Raw genomic sequence first — 27,374 nt, 5'->3', positions numbered from 1 at the left:
TATTTTGCACATCCATCGTTCAAACCACATTGGTTCAACAATATGGAGGTGTCATTAATGAATTATCTCAGTAGGTGGTGTAATAACGTCTGCATGGATATCTAATTATAACAGCTCATTTACATGGACAGAAAGCCATTTATGGAAGAAAAAAAACTGCTTAAGATACGAAATAGATATTTATGTATATATGCACTTTGTAAGTGGTGTGCTCTTTCCTACAGTACATAAGCGGTTTGGTAAGTAAGCAGCTCCATAGCAACGTTATTTCCCTATGACGCTGCTGTAAATAACTGTCACGATTACCTGTTGTCTGCCCTGTGTTCTCTGTCGCACTATCACGTTTATGTCATGTTTCCTTGTCTGCTCCGTGTTTTCCACTTCACCCGTCACCGTTCGCGTTCCATGTCGTGTTTTCCTTGTTCGCCCCGTGTTTCACTGTCCTTGTCAAAACTACAATTCCCACAATTCCTGGCCTCTCTCACTGCCTGCACTCTTCATTGTTCTCACCTGTGTCTCGTTTAGTCTTCATTGTGGTTGTGTATTTAACCTGGTCTGTTTCTCCTTTCCCCTGTCGGTCTTTGATGTATGTAGATGCCTGTTCCCATGCGTCCTTCGTCGTTTTCCACTCCAGCTATCCCCGTGTTTACCCTCCGTGTTAAGTTAACCCTTTGTTTGCCTTTCGTGTTTATTTACCTTTTCCCATCGTGGATGTTTCTTTTGTTGGTGTTCTTTTGTGTTGCCGTTATTATTAATAAAACCTGCTGCATTTAGATCCTCGTCCCGACTCTACCTTCACCGTCATTCGTGACAATAACAAACATGGAATCTGAGGACTACTGTTATTTTCTGTTCTCCGTTGTTTCACTTTATTTTCACATACCCCTCTGTTGCTGGTGTATTTGTTTTCATAACGACCTCTCGCAGTGATAAACTGCAATAGTGGGCATTCCCCTCTTACCTCACTTTACCGCAGTTGAGCACATACATTTGCACACTTTTCAAAAACCAATAAGAACGGCACTTTCAGGTGGGCGTGGGTAGTTCAGCGAGTAAAGACGCTGACTTCCACCCCTGGAGTCACAAGTCCAGATCCATGGCATACTGAGTGACTTCAGCCAGGTTTCCTAAGCAGCTAAATTGGCCCGGTTGCTAGGGAGGGTAGAGTCACATGGGGTAACCTCCTCATGTTTGCTACAATGTGGTTCGCTCTCGGTGGGCGCATGGCGAGTTGCTGCATGTCTCCGCGGAACAGCGTTGGCATGTCTCCACGGTAACGTGCTCAACAAGCCATGTGATTAGATGCATGGATTAATGGTCTCAGACTTGGAGGAAACTGAGATTCGTCCTCGCCACCCAGACTGAGGCGAATCACTATGCGAGCACCACTTTTATACTTGGCACAATGAAAGATATAATTAAATATATTTGGAGTGAAAGATACAGACTGGGTCTGTCAAATGGTTCTCTGGTGAAACTGTGTAGTGCTGCATGGAAACAAACATACCCTTTTTAAATTGCTTTTCAGTGACAGAGAAGTTAAAACCCTTCACAATCTGAATTTAAATACAAAATATAATCCCATTTGATGACATTTGATGTCATTTTTTAACATGTGTTTTGAGTTAGTGCTTTTCTAATAGACTGGGAATTCATCCAGTAGTTTACCATGTAGAAATGAGCACATAATAGATGATACTTGTGACTTGGTGCATCACAGAAGCATTGGAGCGCTAGATCAAATGTAAGCAATTATTGTGTGAATCATGTCATACAATGTCATTACTTCATCAACAGCTACCAGAATAATGTAATTAATAAATTATATACTGTAAGTGTAATTAAGAATCCTATGTATGGAATGAAATATAAACTTTTATTGTTATGCAGTGATGACCCACCATCACACACATTCAAGTAATTAAGCTGGCTATGTAAAAATGTTCTCAATTCACCAGATAATAGCCATGATAATATAAGCCAAACATGACACAAAACACATCCTTTATTTAAGTCCACAACAATTCCTCGGCTCCACCTCCTGAGCCTCCCACGGCTTCACCTCCAGAGCCTTCCAGGCCTCCGCCTCTAGAGCCTCCTATGGCGCCACCTCCATCGGCTCCGCCTCCAGAGCCTTCCAGGCCTCCGCCTTCAAAGCCTCCCACGGCCCTGCCGCCTGAGCCTCCCACGGCCCTGCCTCCTGAGCCTCCCACGGCTCTGCCTCCTGAGCCTCCCATGGCTCTGCCTCCTGAGCCTCTCACTGCTCTGCCTCCTGAGCCCCCAGAGCCTCCCTCAGCTTCATCTCCAGTGCCCCTCGCAGCTCCGCCCCCAGGGTCTCCTGCGGCCTTGCCTGCGCCTCCTTCAGCGCCACCACCCAAGTCTTCGACTGCGCCATCTCAGAAGTCCTCCTTGGCTCTGCCAGCTCCCCTAGTGGCCACTCTTCCTCCCAGGCCTCTTGAACCTGTCCCTGTCCGATGGCCACCTCCCAGGCCCCCTAGACCTGTCCCTGTCTTGTGGCCGCCTCCCAGGCCTCCTCGAACTGTCCCGGTCCTGTGGCCACCTCGTGGGTCCCCCGAACTGGCCCCTGTTCTGCGGCCATCTCCCAGACCTCCTAGACCTGTCCCTGTCCTGAGGCCGCCTCCCAGGCCTTCTGGACCTGTCCCTGTCCGATGGCCACCTCCCAGGCCCCCTAGACCTGTCCCTGTCTTGTGGCCGCCTCCCAGGCCTCCTCGAACTGTCCCGGTCCTGTGGCCACCTCCCGGGTCCCCTGAACCGGCCCTTGCCCAGTGGCCAGCTCCCAGGCCCTCTAAACCTGTCCCTACCCGGGGGACGTTCCAAAGGGCCACCCGACCTGGTTCCCTGCACACACCCCCAGAGACTGCTCACCTGCCCTCTCGGCCTCCCTGGTCTGCCCGTCTGCCCTTTGTGCCCCCATGGACTGCCTATTTGCTCCTTTTGCCTCCTTGGACTGCCTAATTTCCCCTTGTGCCCCCGTAATCTGTCTCCATGTCCCTGGTGCCCCCTTGGTCTGTGTCCCTTGTGCCCCCTTTGGTCCGTCTGTTTTTCCCCTTGTCTAGCCCCTCTCGCCTTGAACATCTGTTTATCCCTGCTATTGTTTCCTGTCTGTGTCTTAAGTCCGTCTGGAATCCGGTCCTTTTGAGGGGGGATTCTGTCACGATTACCTGTTGTCTGCCCTGTGTTCTCTGTCGCACTATCACGTTTATGTCATGTTTCCTTGTCTGCTCCATGTTTTCCACTTCACCCGTCACCGTTCGCGCTCCATGTCGTGTTTTCCTTGTTCGCCCCGTGTTTCACTGTCCTTGTCAAAACTACAATTCCCACAATTCCTGGCCTCTCTCACTGCCTGCACTCTTCATTGTTCTCACCTGTGTCTCGTTTAGTCTTCATTGTGGTTGTGTATTTAACCTGGTCTGTTTCTCCTTTCCCCTGTCGGTCTTTGTTGTATGTAGATGCCTGTTCCCATGCTTCCTTCGTCGTTTTCACTCCAGCTATCCCCGTGTTTACCCTCCGTGTTAAGTTAACCCTTTGTTTGCCTTTCGTGTTTATTTACCTTTTCCCATCGTGGATGTTTCTTTTGTTGGTGTTCTTTTGTGTTGCCGTTATTATTAATAAAACCTGCTGCATTTAGATCCTCGTCCCGACTCTACCTTCACCGTCATTCGTGACAATAACAAACATGGAATCTGAGGACTACTGTTATTTTCTGTTCTCCGTTGTTTCACTTTATTTTCACATGCCCCTCTGTTGCTGGTGTATTTGTTTTCATAACGACCTCTCGCAGTAATAAACTGCAATAGTGGGCATTCCCCTCTTACCTCACTTTACCGCAGTTGAGCACATACATTTGCACACTTTTCAAAAACCAATAAGAACGGCACTTTCAGGTGGGCGTGGGTAGTTCAGCGAGTAAAGACGCTGACTTCCACCCCTGGAGTCACAAGTCCAGATCCATGGCATACTGAGTGACTTCAGCCAGGTTTCCTAAGCAGCTAAATTGGCCCGGTTGCTAGGGAGGGTAGAGTAACATGGGGTAACCTCCTCATGTTTGCTACAATGTGGTTCGCTCTCGGTGGGGCGCATGGCGAGTTGCTGCATGTCTCCGCGGAACAGCGTTGGCATGTCTCCGTGGTAACCTGCTCAACAAGCCATGTGATTAGATGCATGGATTAATGGTCTCAGACTTGGAGGAAACTGAGATTCGTCCTCGCCACCCAGACTGAGGCGAGTCACTATGCGAGCACCACTTTTATACTTGGCACAATGAAAGATATAATTAAATATATTTGGTGTGAAAGATACAGACTGGGTCTGTCAAATGGTGCTCTGGTGAAACTGTGTAGTGCTGCATGGAAACAAACATACCCTTTTTAAATTGCTTTTCAGTGACACAGAAGTTAAAACCCTTCACAATCTGAATTTAAACAAAATTCAGAATAGGGATTATACAAAATATAATCCCATTTGATGACATTTGATGTCATTTTTTAACATGTGTTTTGAGTTAGTGCTTTTCTAATAGACTGGGAATTCATCCAGTAGTTTACCATGTAGAAATGAGCACATAATAGATGATACTTGTGACTTGGTGCATCACAGAAGCATTGGAGCGCTAGATCAAATGTAAGCAATTATTGTGTGAATCATGTCATACAATGTCATTACTTCATCAACAGCTACCAGAATAATGTAATTAATAAATTATATACTGTAAGTGTAATTAAGAATCCTATGTATGGAATGAAATATAAACCTTTATTGTTATGCAGTGATGACCCACCATCACACACATTCAAGTAATTAAGCTGGCTATGTAAAAATGTTCTCAATTCACAAGATAATAGCCATGATAATATAAGCCAAACATGACACAAAACACATCCTTTATTTAAGTCCACAACAATTGTAAAGAGAGGCCTTCTCATTTTTCCCAAGCCACAGCATGAAAGCAGCCTATTTTATAACCTAAAACCCATTAACAGATGAATACAATAGTTTGATCATCAAATTAATCTGTGCCCTATTACTGTCACAAATCACTGATAAAACACTCACATTTAGCAAGTTAATTTAGATGATTATTAGCCACCAAGGTGTTTCTATCCATTCCTCAGGTGCATCAGTAGCAAGTGTATTAATGACTCTCCTAACAAATACAGTATGTTCAGCAATGGCAGCTTTACAAAGAATCCTACAGCTTGAGCACAGAAGGCGACGAAGAAGTCAGGTAGTGTAAATAAACGCCTCCATAAGGACAAATTTCTCCCCACTTGACCCTCTATCTGATGATGACATCCTAAAAAAAATACAAACACGGCGACCTGGGGCAGCGGGTACTGGCCAAGGGAGACACGGGTAGGGGTACCGTGGAAAATACACACAGGGGGATTAATCCACAAGGACCCATCCTGTGGAGCACTAGGGAAGGGCGATATGGCAAACAATATTATCACAATATTCTTTTTCATATAATTTGATATCGATATTTATCACGATATTCAATCACATTTGCACATTGCACATTTTTTTGAATTTACAAAAAAAGATGAGAAAACAAAATCCTAAACAGTCTAAATAATCTTTACAAAACTGGGTTTGGGGCCCAGACACAGCCAATGCAGTGGTGTCTGAGGGATATTCTATGAATATATTGCAATATTTTATAGAGTTTATCAATTGAGTGCAGTTGGATATGAATGTTCTAAGATGATTTGTTCATTTTGAAACATAATGAAGGTATATATATATATATATATATATATATATATACCGTGATTTATGTACACTACCGCGGTGGTGCTGTCTGACCTGATCAAGACGTGTTTGCCCTGAACGAGCGGGAGAAACCTCCGCAGGGAAAAGAATACAGTCAACAACTCTAGGCAGTTTATGTGCCAGCGCAGCGGGGCCCCTTTTCCAACGGCCCGCGGCTGCGTGCCCATTGCACACGGCGCCCCAACCCAATTTGGAGGTGTTGGTCGTGACCAGGAGTTGTCGGGACACCTGCTGCAAGGGGACAGGGACATGCCGAAGGGGAGGACCTTGTACTGATACGCCTGGCTGTTGAACCGCAGAAAGAGTCAATGCTGAGGCAATATTGAGACATGGAAGTACACTTCCTTCAGGTCTACCGCTGCGAACCAATCTAGATGCCAGGTGCAAGTTAAGATGTGTTTCTGTGTGAAAACTCGCAAGTCCAAGATCGGTCGTGGCCTGTGGCTGCAGGTATGCGGCGGGGCAGGATGTGTGAAATGGCCTCCGTCTGCTTTTTCACCACGGAGAACTGCTGGGCGAAGTCCTCGACGGTGTCGCCGAAGAGGCCGAACTGGGAGACAGGGGCGTTGTGGAAGCGTGTCTTGTCCGTCTCGCGCATCTCGACCAAGTTCAGCCACAGATGATGTTCCTGAACCACAAGTGTGGCCATTGCCTGCCCGAGTGACTGCGCTGTGGCTTTCATGGCCCTGAGGGCGAGGTCAGTCGCTGAGCGCAGTTCCTGCAGCACGTCAGTATCAGGACTACCCTCGTGCAGATCTTTGAGTGTCTTGACCTGGTGGACTTGTAGGAGAGCCATGGCATGCAGTGCGGATGCGGCCTGTCCGGTGGCGCTGTAGGCTTTGGCGGCCAATGATGATGTCATCCTACAGGCCTTGGAGGGGAGCACAGGGCGACCCCGCCAGGAGGTTGCGTTCTCGGGGCATAGGTGGAGTGAGAGCAGATGAGCGAGGGGCTTTGTGACGAATGGAGAGGGATGCTCTCCATGTAGTCATCAGCTCATCGAGCACCTTCGGGAGGAAAGGGACCGGGGCTTGGCTGTAAGCGGCACGCAGACCCAAGGAACCAATCATTCAGCCGTGATGGCTGTGGGGAGGACGGAGGGTTCCAGTCCAGCCCCACGCTGGCGGCGGCCCGGGCAAGCATGTCGGACATCTGGGCGTGCTGGCCCGAAGGCGGCAGCCCAGACGAGTCATCCATGTCAGATGTCGGACTGCTCTCCGATGCAGCGGCGAGCTCATCCAGCTAGGGAGGCTCCAGAGGATAGGCAGGCTGGCTGTGAGGCGAGCCGCTGTTGCCTCAAGCCCGGAAGGAAGTCGACGAGCGTGCTGGGGGGGCGGGTGGTTTGTGGGGGTGTACCCGGCAAAACAGAGCCCGCTGCCATCCCCAGATCGCCTCCATCGCCAGCGTCATCCTCAATCCCGTGGGAAGAAGGAGCAAAGCTGGGGGCGGCTGGAGTGGCATTCCTTCAGTTAAAGGAAAGCCGCGACCGCAACGTTGCCATGGCGAGGACATGAACCATCCACAAACGCTGCCTCGGTTTGATTGCAGCCCAGACACACGAGACAGCGCCTGTGGCCGTCTGAAGCGGAGAGCACTCTACCGCATCCAGGAACTACACAGGGGCGGAAAGGCATCTTTATAAAGACGCGTCCTGAAAAGGACGTTCAACGCCGCTGTGTATTGCTCTTTTAGAGGAAAATGCTCTTTTAGAGAAAATCATTCTTTTAACAAACACGCTTATAGTTTGCTCTGTCGAAGCGCCCAGGGGCAAACTGCACTGCCGTGCAGAGAAGGAGAAAGCCGCTGAAGTGCGCCGTAGATCCAACAGCAGATCGCTCAGAGGTAAGAGGAACAGATGTGTGAGCTCGCTGCATACACGACCATCGGCTCCGAAGAAAATTTCTGAATGAAACAGACGTATTTCCCCGCCTTTATACCCGTATATCCGGGGGCAGGACATGCAAATTCTATTTGCCAACTTCTCATGGGCCTTTTTTCATAGATCAAAGGTATATTCGGTGCTCAAGAGCGACCCCTAGTGTCGCTTCTTCGACACAACGTCAAAGTGAGCGACAGACGGGGAACAATATAGGTTTTACGTATTTTTAGATTTCTTTTGTTGTAAATAGTTGTTTATTTGATGTTTTGTTTGAAAAGTAGTTTTTTAATGGGAACATTTAGTTGGAGATATGTACTGCAAATAATGCCGTTAATTAGAAACAATAGGGGTTTTGTAGCTCAATTCAGGGCCGTAAGTACAATATAAATTGAGGGGGACAAGTTCCTGCCAATAATTACATATGGAAAGATTGCCCCCCCCATATATCCTTGTTGCTGTTCTGCTGCAGACCATTATGCACTGCTGTCTAATTGTCATTAAGGAATAGTTCAACCAAAAATTTAAATTTGCTGATCATTTACTCACCCTCAGGCCATCGAAGATGTATCCGAGTTTTAGGAAGACTTTTAGGATTTAATTTCATACCTTATTTTCTTAACAATGCAAGTGAATGTACTCCATTTTTTGACAGTCCAAAATGCATATTTAAGGTGCATCAAAATAATCCACACGAATCCAATGTTCGCTTCCGTACATCTCTGTGATGCACGCTCATAAGAGGGATGATATAAGCTCATTGGTAAGATCACGCCTCAAGTGGAGGAGGCAGGAAGTGTGTCACGCTACGTGACGTGTGACCTTACCAACAAGCTTACGTCATCCCTCTCATGAGCGCACGTCACAAGAGACGTGCGGAAGCAAACATTTGTAGTTACATTTTGTTTCTAAAAATAATCAATTGTGTTCATTCAGAAGAAATGTATATGATGACTAGAGTCATGTGGATATCTTTGATGCACCCTAAATATGCATTTTGGACTGTCAAAAATGGAGTACATTCACTTGCATTCTTTAAAGGAGGAGGCATGAAATGAAATCATAAAAATCTTGTTCTGATGAAGAAAGAAACTCTGATACATCTTGGATGGCCCGAGGGTGAGTAAATTATCAGCATTATAATTAGAATAGAATGTCACACGCCCGGTCCCCAATCGGCCTGATGGGGCGCGCGAGGGATAAAGGCGGCCGGTGACGACGGTTCGAGAGAGAGAGAATTACGGGCATGTCCGTCATGTGTGTGTTTATGTTTAAAGAGCAACATGCAGGTTGGACACCCGTATATAGCATAGTGTATGTTGATGATAAAACAACTAGATTTTCTGAACTGGAGTAATATATATTTAGCCATTAACGATATTTTGAGATAAATTGTGATAAAATAACTTCCGCGTCTATAAAGCACTAACCGGAAGTGACGATGGCCGAGGGAGTCTGGTCAAGCTCAAGCTCAGGTTACAATGGATGCTGAATGAAGAAACCGAAGTTCTCCGGTGTGGACCGAACATGCCTATGATGGCATTGTGCAAACTACTAAATTCATTTCAGAAGGCAGACAATTACGTTACGACAACCTGTCCTAAAGCTCAGTCTCTCTCCTCTCTCTGTATTATTATACTAAATAAATATTAAATATTTAATATTATAAAAAATATATTATATAAAATTATTATACTATTATTATTACGAAATTACACAAATTAAGAGTTAAAATAATTAAAAGTAAGACTTACTCTGCTAAGTGCTCGTTTTCGTTGCACAGAATGTCTGCTAACGTTAGCACTTGGTCCTCCAGTCCCGCCCCCGTGCCAAAATCCGTTGTAAACTTTGACGGTGGACTTGATTCCATCGAGTGCACCGAGGGAACAGCATCAGTAATCAGCCTCACGTGTCCGAAATCCCATCCGAGACTCCAACAAATCTCCAGGTCGATAATTCTCCGGAGTGAAATGTGCACCACAAACGACCGAGTGTGTGGTAACAGACGCAGCAGTGAAGTCTGCTCTCTTCACCTGCACAAAACGCACCCAAGACCGAAAAGCCTTGTTTTTCCTAGAAGGAAAGTGATGGACACGATGTCCTGACAGGCTGGAATTCGTGCAACCGGCACAAACACAATAATTTACCATTATGGCTTCTCTAAAACTCGATCTAAAACTTTCTGTCTCTCACTACTGCTCTAACTACATCAACACCCAACAATGAGAGAAGCTGACCACAAGCTCTTTTATTTGCCTCGCCCTACGTCATATGACGCGTTGCTATAGCGGGAAAGGCGTATTCCAGAGCCTAGCACATTTTCATCAAAATCTCTACATCAAATGAGATTTCATTAGTAATTTCTACATATGTGTTTTTAAAAGACCTCTGCAGACAATATAAAGTATTAATTCAGTTATAAATTCAACCTGCATGTTGCTCTTTAAGTTTTCATTAAATTATTACTTATATTGACAAGCCGGTTCTCGCCTCCTCCTTGCCCATCTTAACCCTCTTACATTGGTGCCAAAACCCGGGAAGGAGGAGGGGGATGCCAGTCACAGAGTCCTCGACACTGCCGTCCACCTGGGGAGTGCCACTGCCATCTGCCGGGGGATGGAGTAGCCCGACCGCCCGGATGCGGGGAATGGCTGCCGTCCGCAGGGCGAGTGGGGACTGGATTCCCCGACCTCCTGGAGCGATGGAGCCGCTGCCAGGGGTGGAGGAGTGCTCTGCCGTCCCCCAGAAACACGGAGGGGTCGAGGGAAGACCGCCGTTCGCGAGGGGAGGAGGGAAGTAACTCCCCGATTGCCTGGAAGGGGTGGAGGAATGTCCCCAGGTGCCGCCAGAAAAGCGGACTAGTGAGGTTTCCATAGTTACTGAAATTACACTTGGTTGTGTATTTGCACAGTTCCGATATCCTAATGCATTTAGCCTTGCACAACTCTTTTTCTTTCTTTCTTTCTTTCTTTCTTTCTTTCTTTCTTTCTTTCTTTCTATCCAACATACACAGACACATTACAAGATCAAAGGATAATTGTTTTGTTGTGATAAACTGTTGTGTGTGAAAATCCCAGGAGATCAGCAGTTACAGAAATACTCAGACCAGCTCACTAACTGCTGGTCTCCTGGGATTTTCACACACAACAGTCTCTAGAATTTACTCAAATGGTGCCAAAATAAAAAAACATTCATTGAGCGGCAGTTCTGTGGATGGAAATGCCTTGTTGATGAGAGACGTCAACAGAGAATGGCTAGACTGTTTCAAATCGACAAAGTCTACGGTAACTCAAATAACCACCCTGCACAAATGTGGTGAGAAGAGTAGCATCTCAGAATGTCTTGCGGCATTCTACACTGTATGGGTCAAGTACAATTTATTTCGGAGATTCTTCTCCAGTTATTGCACCATCTGTATCCTATACAGTCCATTCTGTATGGAGCGATATAAACAAGCACCAGCTATATATTTTTTCTATGTTTTCGCATAACGTAGTCGAAAGTTAAAAAATGTTTTAATAGAATCATTTCGCACTGGTTTGGTCCCGATTGGACGAAAAACCGCAACTGCTGTCCCACCGTGTGTTTGCCCCCCGCCGCGTACTCCGGGGTTTCTTTCAGGTGTCCTATTCTGTCAGATCCATAATGCTATGGTTTGTGAATGGTATTTGTGCTACTGATACATGAAAGGTTGAACTGCCACAAGCTGAATATTTGGATTCACCACAGTCTCTCCCTCCCCATGGCTAATGTTCGCCTAAACACATGCCAGAACACTTCTTAGTGCCAGCCTGCTATCAGCTATCTTTCAGTGCCATCATCACTGCTACAGGACTATATATACAGTATCTGTGTTGCTTTTTTATTTGTAAATATGTATGCACTTGAAAGTGCAGAACAAGTTTCATTTTAGACACAGACTGTGCAAAAAGAGAGATATTGGACAAACAAACACATTAAACATGACGAGCCATTTTGAAAGCACACCAATACATATGAATCTACTTAGTTATTGTATTTAGGGAAAAGGGTTTACAAATTATATAGGGGACTATTTCCCAAGACATACAGCTCATATTCAAAACCCATTGCATTTCATATTGAAAAGAACATACATATTTATGTCAGTTTACACTTCATACAGTGGTGACTGGCAAGGTTCTACCTCGTCTCCAAGAGCAGGTAAAGACCATCTATGTTATTTCTGCTGAGATTCAACCAATCATTTTATGACCCACAGGGCATTTGAATTTCAGGTCTTTATTGCCTCAGGTCTATATACCTAATCTTTTTTTCCATTCTTGTATTTATTGCCTTGTATACATCCATCTGTGTAGCTTCTATTTTCTTTTGCTCATTCTCTTTTCAGTTATGCAGAGAGCTTTGTCTGATTCAGATTGTGACTCATTGGCTGTGACAGCTGTCCTATGAATTCAGTTCATCCAGCCACATGCTCTTCAAGGATTGAATGTTGTACTATTATTTCACATACAATGATATATTATAATTTTTTTGCCTCTTATGTTCAAATCCACAGATTAATATCTTTCTACACTGTTTATTTTTCTTTCGATTTTACAAAGAACACATATGAGCTTGAGTGTTGGAAGCATGAGAAGGTACTTGTAAACTGATTGTGTTCCAGAATAAATTTGATTCACTAGTGCAATAGAAAAGATGAGTTGGGAATGCTCTTTAGCGCAGTGAGGGCAATTTCCAAGAATCAAAACATAATGTCTCTATTTCCAAGCAATCAGGCTTTACTTCTGGGCACGGAGATAAAGAGCATTGCATTTAAGAAAGAAAATCCCTATTTTTGTTTGTTTCTTATACTTAGATAAGATGCCTTAAAGAGTAAACAGATAGCTTTAGAAGGAAATTGGTTGTGATATCTAGTTATATTTACAAGAGACAAAGTAGTTAAATTCATTTGAATCACTGATGTACAGTATATTTTGACTTTCATGACCATCATTGCTCAAAGAGGAGATGGTGCGTGCAGTCAGGGGCTAGCAGCCGCGGAGCACACGTCCCCCGCACTCTTTAAAAAGGTAATTTCTGTCCCCCGCACTTTTCCAAGCTAAACCCATACAGAGTCCAAATGGTGAATTTGCATACACTATTGCATACAGTGAGTTTCATGAGCCGAAACAACCCTTACATTATAGGCCTTTAGTCAGACAGACTAATCAATGCGGCTCCATTCATTTCTACAAAGTTGCTTTCAACAATGCTCATTTATCCACTGATTTTCATCTAAATTAATAATATAGAGATGAGGAACACACAAATGAGACTTATTTTTTGCCATTCCATTCTTGATTGAATGGATTACAGCCATGGCCATAACTACCATTGAGGACACCGAGGTCATGTCCTCGTATATTTTTCTTGAAGTGTTGTTTCATTGTGAAGTGAAAATAGCCGACGAGACAATTATCCTTGCGTCAACAGACCGTCACGTGACACGTACTTGCAGATACCGCTGTCATGTCAAAACGAAAGTAGTCAGCTGTAGCGGAGAGTTTCCTGAACTAATTAAAGATTGCAACGTAGTGTCGCAGGTAAGGGCTGTAGCCTTTAGACTCCTTGTTAGCGCACCCAACTCCCACGCCGGAGACCTCGGTCCGAGTCCCATTCGTGCAGGACCGGTTACACTCACATAAACGTCAATACCCACAAATCCATTGTTCAATATAAACTTGACGCAATGATAATTTCTGCTTGTGGTTTTCATTCAAATGACCGAAAATGAAAAGGCTGCAACAAACTAAATTATCGTTTGGAAAGCCAGCAGAAGATGAGCAGACAAAGAGAAGGAGGGAAGGTGAGAAAGTTAATGGTTATGCAGCAAATAGCCTATATTATTAGATGCAATAGGGCTACCAATGAGATTCAAACCTATATCCTACTGAAATGCTGAAATCCAGTGGAGTTGCAGCTAGCTAATCTGCACTGACAATTAAACTAAATATTATATGGATAATTAATGTGTTGTGAAGTGATGGATATTATCCTTTTAATAAGCACTGCCCAAACATAACCTATTGTTGATTGATATTATGGTCAGTTATTGCCAGTATAATAATAATAATAATAAAATAAGTCTAAATAACTGACCAATAACGTATTGGGATGCTTCTGGCCACAGAAGAATAGTTTCTTGTTTTGATAAAAGGTGAGACTGAATTACTGAAAGCTAAAGGTATTCTTTATTAGTTTAAGTACTTTATGTATGTATTGCAGTACAGGTGTTGTATCAACTAACAGTTGAGTCAACTAAACTGATAATGGAAATATTTTTCTATCAATTACAGTTAGTGGTGAGAACCCAAGTCCATTTCAGAGGATGCATACACTACAAATGGATCTCCACCATTTCAGAGGTTGCACAAGAAGTCACAACTACCTATAGGTTATAGTTCAACAGTTGACACCCAGATATACACACACACACGCACGCGCGCTCGTTGTTATTAAAAATAAATATGTTGTCAGCCAAACTTATTTCTCAAGTGTTTTAATTTATTTTATATTATTTATTTATAAAAAAAAAAAAATTGCCCTAGGTGTGGATGTGGATGTGGAGGTGAGTGTGAGTGTATGTCTGTCTATGTGTGGCCCTATGATGGACTGGCGACCTGTCCAGGGTGTCCCCCGCCTTTCGCCCAATGTTAGCTGGGATAGGCTCCAGCCCCCCGCAGGATAAGCGGTTGACGATGGATGGATGGATGGATTATGTATTTATTTATTTATTTATTTTTGGGGGGTATTTTTGACCTCTGTATTTGAAAAATCCTGGTTACGGCCTTGATTACAGCATTACATGAAATGCACTGCAGATAGAAAACAAATTACAATCCTTCTTTTAAGCACACATTGTAAGTGGAGTTTATATCAGTGCCTGAGTCTTTATAAAGTTATGATTTTTACATTAGGTTTGTGAGGTAATAGATTGATCAGTTCTTTTTGCCAATTTAAGCAGATTATTAGATTGGAGTTAAATGTGTAAAGCTACTTTTAATATCAGCTCTTGTTTTTACCTCTATGTTGGTGTCATGTTGACAAACTGTAGGAAAAATATAGATTTGCTGTGCTCTTAGAACATATGCATTTTACTGATTGTGAACTGATGCTTTTTTATGCATTAAAACATACAGACCTTATTGAAACTCATAATTATTACAAGACTATTATTGTTGTCTTTTGATAAAAGTAATTTTCAATAGCTCACAAACTGTAGGGAAATTATAGATTTGCAATTGTTCTTATAGTGCTTAAAACCTCTACCAAAATCTCTTCATAGGTCTGTAGACATACAGATTTTAAAGGATTAAAATTTCCTTTTGATCATTGATTCAGTGATTAACTCATTTCACATGAGACACTCATTTGTCACCACTTTCTGGCATCACCAGAAATGGTCACTGAATCATTCACATATTTTGGTGAACGTAGTCAAAACACTCAAGCCACTTGGATACATTTAAATTCCACAATGCACAAGCACAGAGTAAAACATTTTATTGTGCACATGCACAATTTTCATTACTGGAATTTTTTTTAATTATTTATTCAGGACCAGGTCTTTTATTGACATGTGTGAAACTTAAGCAAGTGCTCCACAAGATGCCCTTTAATTTTGCAGCTAATTTTGGCAATACTTGAATCTTTAAAATACAACAAATATTAAAATTAATAATACGTGTATATATAATATCATACTTATACCCCCCTCCCCTTACGCCCCTGTGTGCAGTCAGAACCCTGCTGCAAAACAAAGCTCATCATTTAAATGCGTTTGAATAATCAGCTCATCAACATTTAATTTGCAATTTCAAAAGAACCAAAGGGGAATAATAAATAACTGACAAGATAACAGCTGCACTTATGGTTAAATAAAAACAAATAAACTAAAACAAATTGTTTATTCCCATCTCTGTAATTACTATGGCCATTATGATTGTTTGCATACCATAATAATCGATTTTAAAACAATAGTTCATGTTCTCTTATATATGGGAATAAATGTAAAACACATATAGGGTATAATGCTGTATTTATGTTAATTTTGTATGTACTACTATATGCATGTTTGTTCATATGGAATTTCAATATGTACATATGCCCAAACATATTAACAATAATTTTACATAAACGGTCATATATAGGCTATTGTATATGGCCATATTTCAGATTTCTGAATGGGGATTTCCTCATACTGGATGTTGATTATATAGTTTTTATTAGGACTCAACAAAAGACAGTAAGCGCAACAGGTTGTTCATTTTGATAATAAACCTGTGCTACGATCCAGTGCGAAAAGAAAATAACCAAACATTTTCGGATATGATCAACATCCCAAGCGTGTTTGGAGAGCAGGGCGCACTCACCTGTAGAACAGTTTTGGCAGTTATCGAGGACACGATGGTTGTGCATATGAACTCATTGTCCGCGAGACGCTGTCCCATTGTGAAGAGCATCGGGGTGGCCAACAAAAACGACGCGAGCCACATGGCGCTGATGAATTTCTTGGTGCGGCTCCGCGACATGATGCTCTTCGCCTTGAACGGGTGACAGATAGCCATGTAGCGCTCCACGCTCAGACTTGCGATGTTGAACGCCGTCGCACATGAGCAGCCGTCCCGCAAAAAGTAGTAACCTTTGCAAACAGCCTCCCCAAAAGCCCACGGATGATGCACCCAGATGAAGTTGTACAGCTCAATGGGCATGCATAAGATCAGGATGAGAAGGTCTGATATGGCGAGACTCGCCAGGTGATAATGCACCGTACACTGGAGGTTCTGCAGAGATTTCTTGGTCACAAGTGTATACAGGGTGATCGAATTCCCCAAACAGCCGACAACAAACAATAGCACATAAGTCACGGTAACCAAAACTTTTGAGTATATGTCTGTGTTCACGTCCAAATCGTCTTGGGAGACAGGGTCCGTCTCATTGTCTGGAAACTTATGAGACTGGTTTGCGGACGACAGAAGTTTCTCCGTTAAGATGCGCAAATCTATGAAGTTGGGTCCTAATAATGATGTATTCACCTCCATGTTATATTCGTTAAAGATATTGAATATCAACATATAACGGATGCCCAAACGCGTTTTCCTTGCAGACTAGTTTGGTCACATTTGTACATTGGGTGAGAACAGCTGTGGCCACTGTTTTAAACTTGACGGGTCTGTGAAGGGAGACGTTCAGACCTTTTTATATGACGAGGAGGCGTGCTGAACGCAAACCCTGAGCAATGACGCAGCGCCATTCAACGATTGGTGTATTTTTTGCTATTATGAGGCTTCATAACCTTGACGATATAAAAGAGTTTGCCTTCTCAGTGGTGCTTTGTAGATAAATCCAGTTGAAGCATAAATGTGGAACTTTGCATTGAAAACAGTCTAGTCTTTTAGCAGTTCTGGGGCACATAGTCCCTCATTAGGTAAAAACACCAATGCCATTACTTTTGCTGAGTGAGAAACTCCTAGTAGCCCATTTGACAAATTAATTGAAAAGAACCAACTCAAAAGGATGATTCATTTGAGAATATGCTTCGCTTCAGATTCTTAACAAGAATCAGGCATCGCTTATGATTCTAAAGAGTCGACAGAATTACGTGTGTCTTAAAACATAATTTTTGAAATTGTCATTGAAAATGTGTTATTGTTTATTTTATTTCCTGTCAGAAGTGCAGCCTCTCATGACAACAGTGCTCCTCTTAATGCCTGTGTTGTTGAGCAAAATGTTCCACTAAAATCCTTTCAGTAGGCCTACTGTTAAATGGTTACATATGGTCACTATAGGTCGATCTTTCCAGGACATATTGATGTGCTCTCTACAGTTAGGACCAGATCATACATACAGTGTGTTTGAAACTGCACATCAGTTTTGAAGTGTTTACGTGTGCTTTTGTGAATATGGCTGAGAGTGGCTATGGCAGAGCACACACTTATTCAAAGTACCTTTTTCATCTTTCTCTCTTTTCACACGCTGTACAGTACGTGTGTGCGCGCGAAAAGATCGTCAGATTGCTCTGCAGCTACAAAAATCAATAAGGTTTAATAACACCTTTAAAAGTACGTCCCTCACTCTGTTTTATCAGACTTGACTCAAATCAGTCATTTTTAACTGAAAATGTAGACTATGACTGCGTTTCAAATGGCACAAATCATCCTCCGATGGGCACATTGTAGGGAGAACAATCAAGATAGTCTGTAACACCCCTTCAAAAAGAATTTCCAATAAAAATTTCTTAAAGGAATATTTCTCCCAAAAATGAAAATTCTCTCATTTACTCACCCTCATGCAGTGGTGGCCCACGCATTTAAAGTCCAGGACTTCATTGCCATTTGTGCAATTAAGAAAGTACAATTAATGAGGCACCTTATGCCTATGGACATCATACATTATGTCATAGCCAACTAATAATACCCATTGACGTTTTAAAAACGCATCCACGAACGAAAACCAAAACCACGGTGGTCTAATACCAGGAAAAATTTATCTAATAATATTTAAGATTTAAATGTTGCTTGCAATAACTTTTGTTTTGAAGGGGTGCACAGTTACTTTTCAAAATTTGAACTGACACTGAATGCTCCAGCAGCCTAATTTACACTTAGAAAAATCCTGATGTTGCTATAACAGTGCAAAAAGCACTTACCAATTTACTTGAACGATTTACTTCAGTCCTCATTTTCTGTTTACAGTTTTTAAATCCATAAGGTTCTTTTTCTCAGTACCGATAGCGTCAGTGATGACAGACGATTTGTTAGCTATAGATCATGCGCTCTTTGCTTTCAAATACATACATCTCTTAAAGCATGATTGCATCACTCAAGGCCAGCTGGAAGGCCTCGACTGGGACATATCCTTAAGGCCACACCCACCAAGAACAAATAAATCAATCTGATTGGCTGACAACTCTGACAATCTGACTTTAGATGCCTATTCACTGCACGGTTGAGGGATTCTGTAGAAATTCTACAGGGTGGAGCTCAAACTCACGCTTCTTTGGTTAATGAGCTTGGCTTCAGGCATTTGATTTGTGAAACAGCCACAACGCTTTGCGGAATACATTCTGATTGGATAAACGTTTTGTTTTTTTGCTATTCAATTGTAAATGAATTAGGAGTGGAGAGTGAATTAAAATACAAAAAGGTAAATGAGAATGAAAGAGAATTTATTAGGCAGCTTTGCTGGCCATGATAATTGACCACTGCCCTCATGGTATTCTAGATATGCATGAATTTCTTTCTTCAGCAGAACACATTTGAAGAAAAATAGAAAAATATCTCAGCTCAGTAGGTCCTTAAATTGCAAGTTGATGGTTATCCTACATTTGAAGCTCCAGAAATCTCAGACAGTCAGCATAAACAGAATTGATACAACTCCAGTGGTTAAATTAATGTCTTATATATTGATACAATCTCTATTGGTGCAAAAAAAGATCAAGTGTTTAAGTACTTTTTAACTACAATCCAATGCTTCCGGGAAACTCACAAGCGGGTTGAGATCACATGGCCTCTGGTGTGAAGTATTCACATTGCCATGTTAATCTTAGGTTCTCTTCTTGGTTGAGACATCCAGGATTAGTGTGCACACTAATGTACCATTGTGAGTAAAGAAACAGACAAATACAGATCTAAACTAAAACCAACAAAGCTTCCGACAACGTTCCTGCTACTCACTTGTAAACATTTCTTCTCTTCCTTGTGTCATACGTGCCACATTTCTCATGTGCCTATGCGATTTTGTCAAACGCACATGCTACTGCTGACCGAAAGCAATGTTTTAGAGTTAAAATTACTTAAATATTTATCTTTTCCAATCAATATTTGCCAATCATATACCTCACTTAGGGTGTCAACAGTCTGGGCCTTGGTCTTTACACACCATGCCACTGAAGAAACAATTGGCAGTGCAGTTTGTCTGTAATATGTCTCATTCCACCAGACTATTTGAGTGCAAATAGCCACAATGTGCGGCAGGTGCTTTTTACACCTATTGCAAATAGTGACTCAGTTTTTATTTTAATCCATGTTAACCAATGTTAATTCATTCATTTGACATGTCAGCCTGTGCCACAGTATGAACTGTGATGATGTTCATAGGTTAATGGCATTTAATTCTATAGAATATCTGAATGAAATGTGCATAATTGGACAGGTTGTCAAAGAAATGAAGATAATGATCCCATGGGTAAGGCCTGTCAGGAAAACAGGGGTATAGATGGTGATGTATGGGAACGAAAAGGCATTTGTATGATCTTTTTCATCAGAGCTCACTTTTGTCTTTAGAATAATGGTCTTTGAATGCCCTCTGATTAATAAATCTGTCCACCACCCAGACCTCACTATAACTGTCTTGAAGATAATGAAGATGAAGCCCTCTCCTAATGTGGTCCGGCCCATCTTCATTAGTTTTAACATTATGTAGATTAGCTATTGCATGACATTTTTCAACATGCTTTAGTATGCTGTAACAGTTTGCTGGATTTAAAAGCTTCACTTAGCCTAACATACAAAATATATGAACGTTTAAGTGAAATCTAGACTATTATCCTAGAATACTCCAGTATACAAGAAACTAAAACTATGTGGTAATTAATATTTTCTCATGTCTCAGTTGTACTTAAAGGGATAGTTCACCCAAAAATGAAAATTCTCTCATCATTTACTCACCCTCATGCTATCCCAGATGTGTATGACTTTCTTTCTTCTGTAGAACACAAATAGCGAAATGCTAGGTGTGTGTAAGAAATGGAACAATATTTAAACCTTTTTTTTTTACAAAAAAATTTCACTTACACCTAGCTGTGATATGCATGTTCACGAGGTTGGAGTTAAAGCGGCCTCTCGTGTGACATAAATGCATTGGCAAGTTCACACAAGAACTGATGTGTGAAATAAGAAAAATACAGAAACGCTGTGTTATTTACAACAGAGGAGAAAGAACAGAAGCTTAATTGGTTTAGCAATTATATCTGTTTTTTTTTTTTTAAATGGTGCTTGCGTGTGCTTATCCTGAATGCCTCAACCTATTGAAAAACGTTAGATTACGTCCGTGAGCATCATCACATTTCACTGATTCCCTATCAATGATCCTGAGCAACTGAAGTTATGGCTCATGAATGTGCATACCTCAGCTGGCCAGAAGCGAGCATTTAAATAAACATTTGTTTTATGATATTGATCTATTTCTTACACACACGTAGTGTTTTTCAGATGATGTTTGGATTACTTTTATGATGGCTTTATGTGCTTTTTGGAGCTTCAATATTTTGACACCCATTCACTTACATTGTATGGACCTTCATTTTTGGGTGAAATAGTCCTTTAAGTGTATGGAAACTTTGTGCACAAGCCTCGTGGTTACTAATCACTACACCACCACGAGGACTTATAGCACATTGGGAATTGGGCATTCATAATTGGGGAGAAAAGGGGGAGAATCTTTTTTTAATAAAAACTTTGTAATCATTTATTAAACATTTAATTGTATATAACACAATAATATTGAATCCATTAAATACACAATTAAATGAGTCCATAAAATTGTTAACAATAATCCAAATATTCAGACTGCTTTCTGTGAAGAACAGATAAATTCAAGAATTTTATTCAATGATCTCCGTCTCCATGAATCCATAAAATTGTTAACAATAATCCAAATATTCAGACTGCTTTCTGTGAAGAACAGATAAATTCAAGAATTTTATTCAATGATCTCCGTCTCCATCCGCCGCAGAACCGTTGCGCACCCCATATATATCAACCCGCGTTGGTTGGTTTCATTTTCAAAATTCAAAAATTGCTGCCTTAACGGCAGTGATATCGAATGCTCGTTGACTCTCAAGTGTCTATTGACCATTTGCGACATGCCGTATTCTGCGATGGATATGTTTGAATGAGATATGACAGCATTTTTATGGAATACATCAGGAGAAGATTTACAATGATTAATAATTTAAATTCTACTCTCCACCTCACACAATGCTATTGTATGCTGTCAGGGAGCACATCGGATGCAGCGCATTGCCCTTTGGACTAATTTTGCACTGAATTTTGCAGTTTTTCTGTATACATTTTTGTGATTACATTTATCTCCCTGTTACTTTATTATATGTTTAATAAATGGTTAGGTTTAGGAGTAGGTGTGGGATGCACGGCAGTAAAAATATATATAAATGAATATTTTGTATCAAATTGTAATCAAATGCTACCGTACATTCATGTACTTGTTACATGTTTTTATATTGTTGAAATATGGTTATGTTTAGAGGTTGGAGTAGGGTTAAGGGATATAAAATGTCTATAAAACAGTAAAGATTTACAAACATATTTTATAATTGATTTGTGTATTCAAATATATTTGTAATGGATTTGTCAATATTTTACGTTTGTAAAGCTGTAAATACTGTGACGAAACTGGGAAGGATGAGACAAGAGAGTGTGGATAAAATTGCAAGGACTATTTAATAAAGAACTAAGTAGTAACTAAATCACTGGAAAAAAAGCGGGAAAACAAACATAACAGCAGAACACTGGGGCAAACGGGAAGTGTAATTTAACAAATTGTGACAGTACTTGACAGTTACCTTTAATGGGTGGTTCCTGTCACCCAAAGATGGATGTGAAGGGAGGCAGGGCCAAGCAGACCAGGAAGGATCCAGAGGATGATTCTGAGGCCAAGGAGGAGTTTGCAGAAGATCAGGATGCCAGGGAGAAGCCTGTGGCTATCAGGAGGCTTGGAAGGTAGCCACAGGGCAGGGACTGGGTCAGGAGGCCTTGGAGGTGGCCATAGGGCTGGAACTGGGTCAGGTGGCCACAGGGCAGGTAGGCTGGGTGGGCAGAGCTGTTGGGAGAGTTTGGAATGGAATTCCAGTAGGAGGATCCAGAGGTAGAGCCACATGGAGAACAGGGATTATAATACTGAATAGAGTAGAAGTACCTGGAAGAGTCTCTGGGGGAGCGAGCGGAGCCGCTGGAGGAGGAGTCTCTGCGGGGAGCAAGCAGAGCCACTGGAGTAGTCTCTGGGGGAGACTCTGAGTGCAGAGTCGTGGAAGTGTCTGAGTCTCTGAGGGCGAAGCCCCCACACCAAAAATTCCTCTAGGGATCTGCTCATTGGCTATGGCATGTGTGGGCGTTTGCTCACTGGCAATGGCAGGCTTGGAGCAAGGGGCCGTGGAATCCACTGCAAATGGTTGGCTACTGGAGTAGATGGTAGAAGACCAGCCATTACGATGCTAGTCACCAAGGGGCAGGCTGTCGCGGTCCAAAGGGACAATTTTCCTAACTGAAGCATTCAATCCTAGCCAGAACATGGTTCTTAGGACTCTTGCCTCCCAGCTCACCTGGCAGGCCAAGCTCCAGGGGCCGGTTGCATAAACATAGCCATTAACATAAGACTGCATCTAACAATTAGTTTGACTAGCTAAAGACGCCATAGAAAGCCTGTTGCATAAAACAAGTTCACAGTTGTCTTTAGTAAGACAGTCTAAATTGCATTACATTGTGGGAAAAATAAGACACTGAACAACTTTAAAAAAAATGGCCGACAGTGGACTCTCAAATTTTTTTTAATTATTTTTATTATTATTAAAATTATTATTTTATTATTTAGTGATTTAATCCAAATAATTAAAAACACAACATTTTGTTACCATTTTTGAAGTCAAAGTCTTCAACCAATTCTCAACTCAAGCCCCTTTCAGCCCCCACTGGCTCAACTGACAGTTATTTTCAATGGCAAAATGGAATGTAAACAAAAGTTAGCCTGAGGTGTGCTGTCTTACATTTTGGTCTTCAATTAGACTGATCTAATTTTTTATGCAACTGACTGAAAAAATTAAGACCAACATTTTAGATGACTATCTAGTAAGACTAGTCTAAAACAGTTTTAAGCAACCGGCCCCAGAACGTCATACAATAAGCCTCCACGGAAGAAGACCCTTTGGTGAATCACCTTCTGTGAGTCGAAACTGGGAAGGACGAGACGAGAGAGTGTGGATCCAATTGCAAGGACTATGCAGTTAGAAAAATATGCTTTTAGAATGATCATAAGATGTCTCTTAAAGATAGCATTATTTCTCAGAAAAGACTTTGGGACATTTAAAATATACCTTATTTACAGTATACCCAATGCATAGATGCTCTCATTATTGCTTCATATGAAACATGACTATACAGCATATGGTTACCACATTAGTTTGATGCCTAAGGAGTTTTATTTAACATGAGATTCATGTACTGTTACAATTTAAATATTATTGTGTATTTACAAGCTGCTCTCTTAATTATGTACATATTGTTTTTTGTTCATTCTATTACTCATTACACACTTGGGTAATGCTCATATAACATTTTGGTTTTTTTTTTTTAGCTAAAGTGAGAGTTGATGAGCTGCCAGAGGTTTGTTTGCTTGAAGCAAAGTGCAAAAGCACCAAAATCAGAAATGAAACCCTGTTATAACAAAATTACAGTTGTACTGTATCTACCTGATCTGTTTGGCCATAGGGAGAAGAGGGTGAGAGGGAGAGAATGATTGTGTAATATACCTTGGTTTGAAGAGGATAAACTGTACAAGAGTGACTCAATCTTAGTTAGAGGACAATCTGTGGCCCAGGTGAATGGATATTCTAATAGCATCTCATATTTCTTACAAAGCAAAGACAAGACTGGGAGAGTGTAAGAGGTGAGAGATTTAGTTGCGGATATTTCGTTTTTCTTTTAGGAAGTGGTTCCTAGTCTGCACCAGCTGAAATTGCATTGACACAGTCAATATTACTTCCCTTTTGTGCTCTCACTGAAAGTCATCCATTTTAGCCCTGTAATTTGTTCTATACTGGCAGACAAGCATATAGAGATAAACTAGAAGACATTAATAATACAACTCCACAGAAAACAACATACAGCAATCAGATGGTTTTTAGTGTACACATGTTTAAATTTTACTATATAACCATTGTTTTGACATATAAAATATATAACACATTAAAATATAAATATAAACTATTAATACTGAGTACACAGATTTTGGTGGTAGTATTAGAAAAGTGCATTCATGATCAGTAAGCAGGTGATATCATTTGAAAGGTCAGAACACAAGAGGATTTCCCATAACAACAGCATTAATGTACAACACCACCATTTCGCATGTTTCTATGGCAACATCAAATACAGAAAACTAGTGGGGGAAAGAAGTCATCAAAAGAAACCAAAGGGATGTCATGAAGTTGTCAGCTGTGTCTTGGGTAGAAATGAGTGCAGCTCTTAGCTTCAATTTAGTAGTGATACAGATGTGTTTTGATTTAGTTCTATGCTTTGATAAAAAGTATTTTTAGCAAATGTAGCATATCATCCTTAATGAAAGTTTAAGGTTCCCCTTCTGTCACTCACTTGACATTGTGTCATTGTAGTGACACTAGGGGTCGCTCTTGAGAGCCCCGAACACCTCTTTTCTTTTGAGAAAAGGCCGATGAGAAGACATACGGGTATAAAAGGAGAAGGATTGCCCACTCTCAATCAGATTTATTCTTCGGAGCTGAGTGGTTTTAATCAAGGCAAGTCAAGTGTTTTTTATTGTCATTCAACCATATACAGTTAGTACAGTACACAGCGAAATGAGACATCATTCCTCCAGGACCGTGGTGCTACATAAAACAACATAGGACAAACACAGAGCCACATGAGACTACACAGACAAAATAACATTTCTACATAAAGTGCACATTTAAATGTGTGCAAAAAGTATGGGACAGTACAATAAATTACTAAAAGGAACAGGACAATATGCACAGTGAGAGACAGTGCAATGCCAACCAGTACACATTTGTAATCGAGTAGTGCAAAAAGATGACACTTTCTAAAATGCTAAATGTAAAGATAACATACTATGAAATAGTGTTCTATGGACATAGCTGTTATTAAGGTAGCAGCCAGGTATAAAGTGACAATGAATTGCAACTCTGGACATGAGCAAAAGTTGGATGGTGTACAGGTGTGTGTGTGTGTGTGTGTGTGTGTGTGTGTCAGTCCAGTCCCTGAGTATTGAGGAGTCTGATGGCTTTGGGAGAAGAAGCTGTTACACAGTCTGGCCGTGAGGGCCCGAATGCTTCAGTACCTCTTGCCAGACAGCAGGAGGGTGAAGTGTTTGTGTGGAAGTAATTGCCAGAAGGCTTCCTCGTGACTTTTTGCCTCCTGGAACCTGGTGATAACTATATTCATAGTGTCACCAAATAAGCCAGAAGGAGCCTGACCTGCTGCCTGATAAGCCTTCCCACAAGTGTGGAGGTGGTATTGCACATCTTTGTGAGGAGACTGGGTCTCTTTAGCGATGATGCCGACCGAGCCAGGTGAGAGACAACCCGCAAGTGTCTCTTCTACCAGCGGCATCACTGAATACCCCCGAACCTCAGCACCAACTATAGTCGTATATGTATACGTCGAGGGCACGAAGACACGGGAAGTATAAGGTTTCCTCCATGAATGAGAACGCTCGTTATGGAGATCATAGAAGAAAGGAAGGGACTGATATAGCGTTCCCTTCCCATCCATCCATCCATCCATCTTCAACCGCTTATCCGAAGTCGGGTCGCGGGGGCAGCTGCTCCAGCAGGGGGCCCCAAACTTCCCTATCCCGAGCCACATTAACCAACTCTGACTGGGGGACCCTGAGGCGTTCCCAGGCCAGTGTGGAGATGTAATCTCTCCACCTAGTCCTGGGTCTTCCCCGAGGCCTCCTCCCAGCTGGACGTGCCTGAAACACCTCCCTAGGGAGGCAGCCAGGGGGCATCCTTACCAGATGCCCAAACCACCTCAACTGACTCCTTTCAACGCAAAGGAGCAGCGGCTCTACTCCGAGCTCCTCACGGATGACTGAGCTCCTCACCCTATCTCTAAGGGAGAAGCCCGCCACCCTTCTGAGGAAGCCCATTTCGGCCGCTTGTACTCGCGACCTAGTTCTTTCGGTCATGACCCAACCTTCATGACCATAGGTGAGGGTAGGAACAAAAATTCCCGTTCCCTTCCCTTTTTTTTTTATTTATTTTTGAATCTGTCTTCTAGGTTGGAGCGTTTGGGGGGTCTCTTGTTTGCGTGGCCAGTCTACCTATAGTCTGGCCACAGCCCGAGTAACCACCTCGAGTAATTCTTCAGCCGCTTTATTATTGTGCGTGGAATGTACAGTGGTTCAGCGTCCCCCTCGTGAACTGAAGAGGCGCAGAGGTGCGCTTCAGGCTTACTAGAAGGATCAGCTGGATCTGGGGAGAGAGCGAGCGATAGGGACAGACCTGTCTCTCACTCCTCAGCCAGATATATGCGAGAGCCCCACGATGAAAGAGTAGGCGCAGGCTCTCGGAGGTAAGGGAGAGGAGTGTGAAGCATTTTGACTGTAAACAGATCGCAATGCCTGCACCCGCCCTGCCACAATGCAAGAGCAGCATGCTCTTCCCACAAACACACAAAAAAACTGGTGTAGTGTCTGTTTCAGCCATAGAGCGTAAACATGAGAACACACACCACCTGCTTTGTTTATCAGTCATTCTTTTCCTTCTTTTTTTTTAAAACAGAAAGAGAAATGTTTCTGCGCACTGCCTAACAATTCTAACTCCTAACAGAGGAAAGTAGAAAGTTTCTGACTGGCTCATGAAGCACACACACACAGAGTAATCTGAAGACAAAAGATCTGACGATGCACC

At 42.1% G+C, this 27,374-nt stretch overlaps 1 protein-coding gene across 1 annotated transcript in view; it reads right to left on the bottom strand.

The window, feature by feature from the left end:
• Nucleotides 1-16,731, bottom strand: part of LOC127629130 (neurotensin receptor type 1-like) — a 70,321-nt gene extending 53,590 nt beyond the window's left edge. The window contains exon 1 of the mRNA XM_052106208.1: nt 16,063-16,731. Coding sequence (XP_051962168.1) covers nt 16,063-16,731 — 669 coding nt within the window. The remainder of the gene's footprint in view (nt 1-16,062) is intronic.
• Nucleotides 16,732-27,374: the final 10,643 nt, after the last annotated feature.

Source organism: Xyrauchen texanus, chromosome 35 (genome assembly GCF_025860055.1).
Source record: "Xyrauchen texanus isolate HMW12.3.18 chromosome 35, RBS_HiC_50CHRs, whole genome shotgun sequence".
Taxonomy (NCBI): domain Eukaryota; kingdom Metazoa; phylum Chordata; class Actinopteri; order Cypriniformes; family Catostomidae; genus Xyrauchen; species Xyrauchen texanus.
The sequence above is the reverse complement of the archived record's forward strand: the minus strand, read 5'-3'. Positions and strand labels throughout refer to the sequence as shown.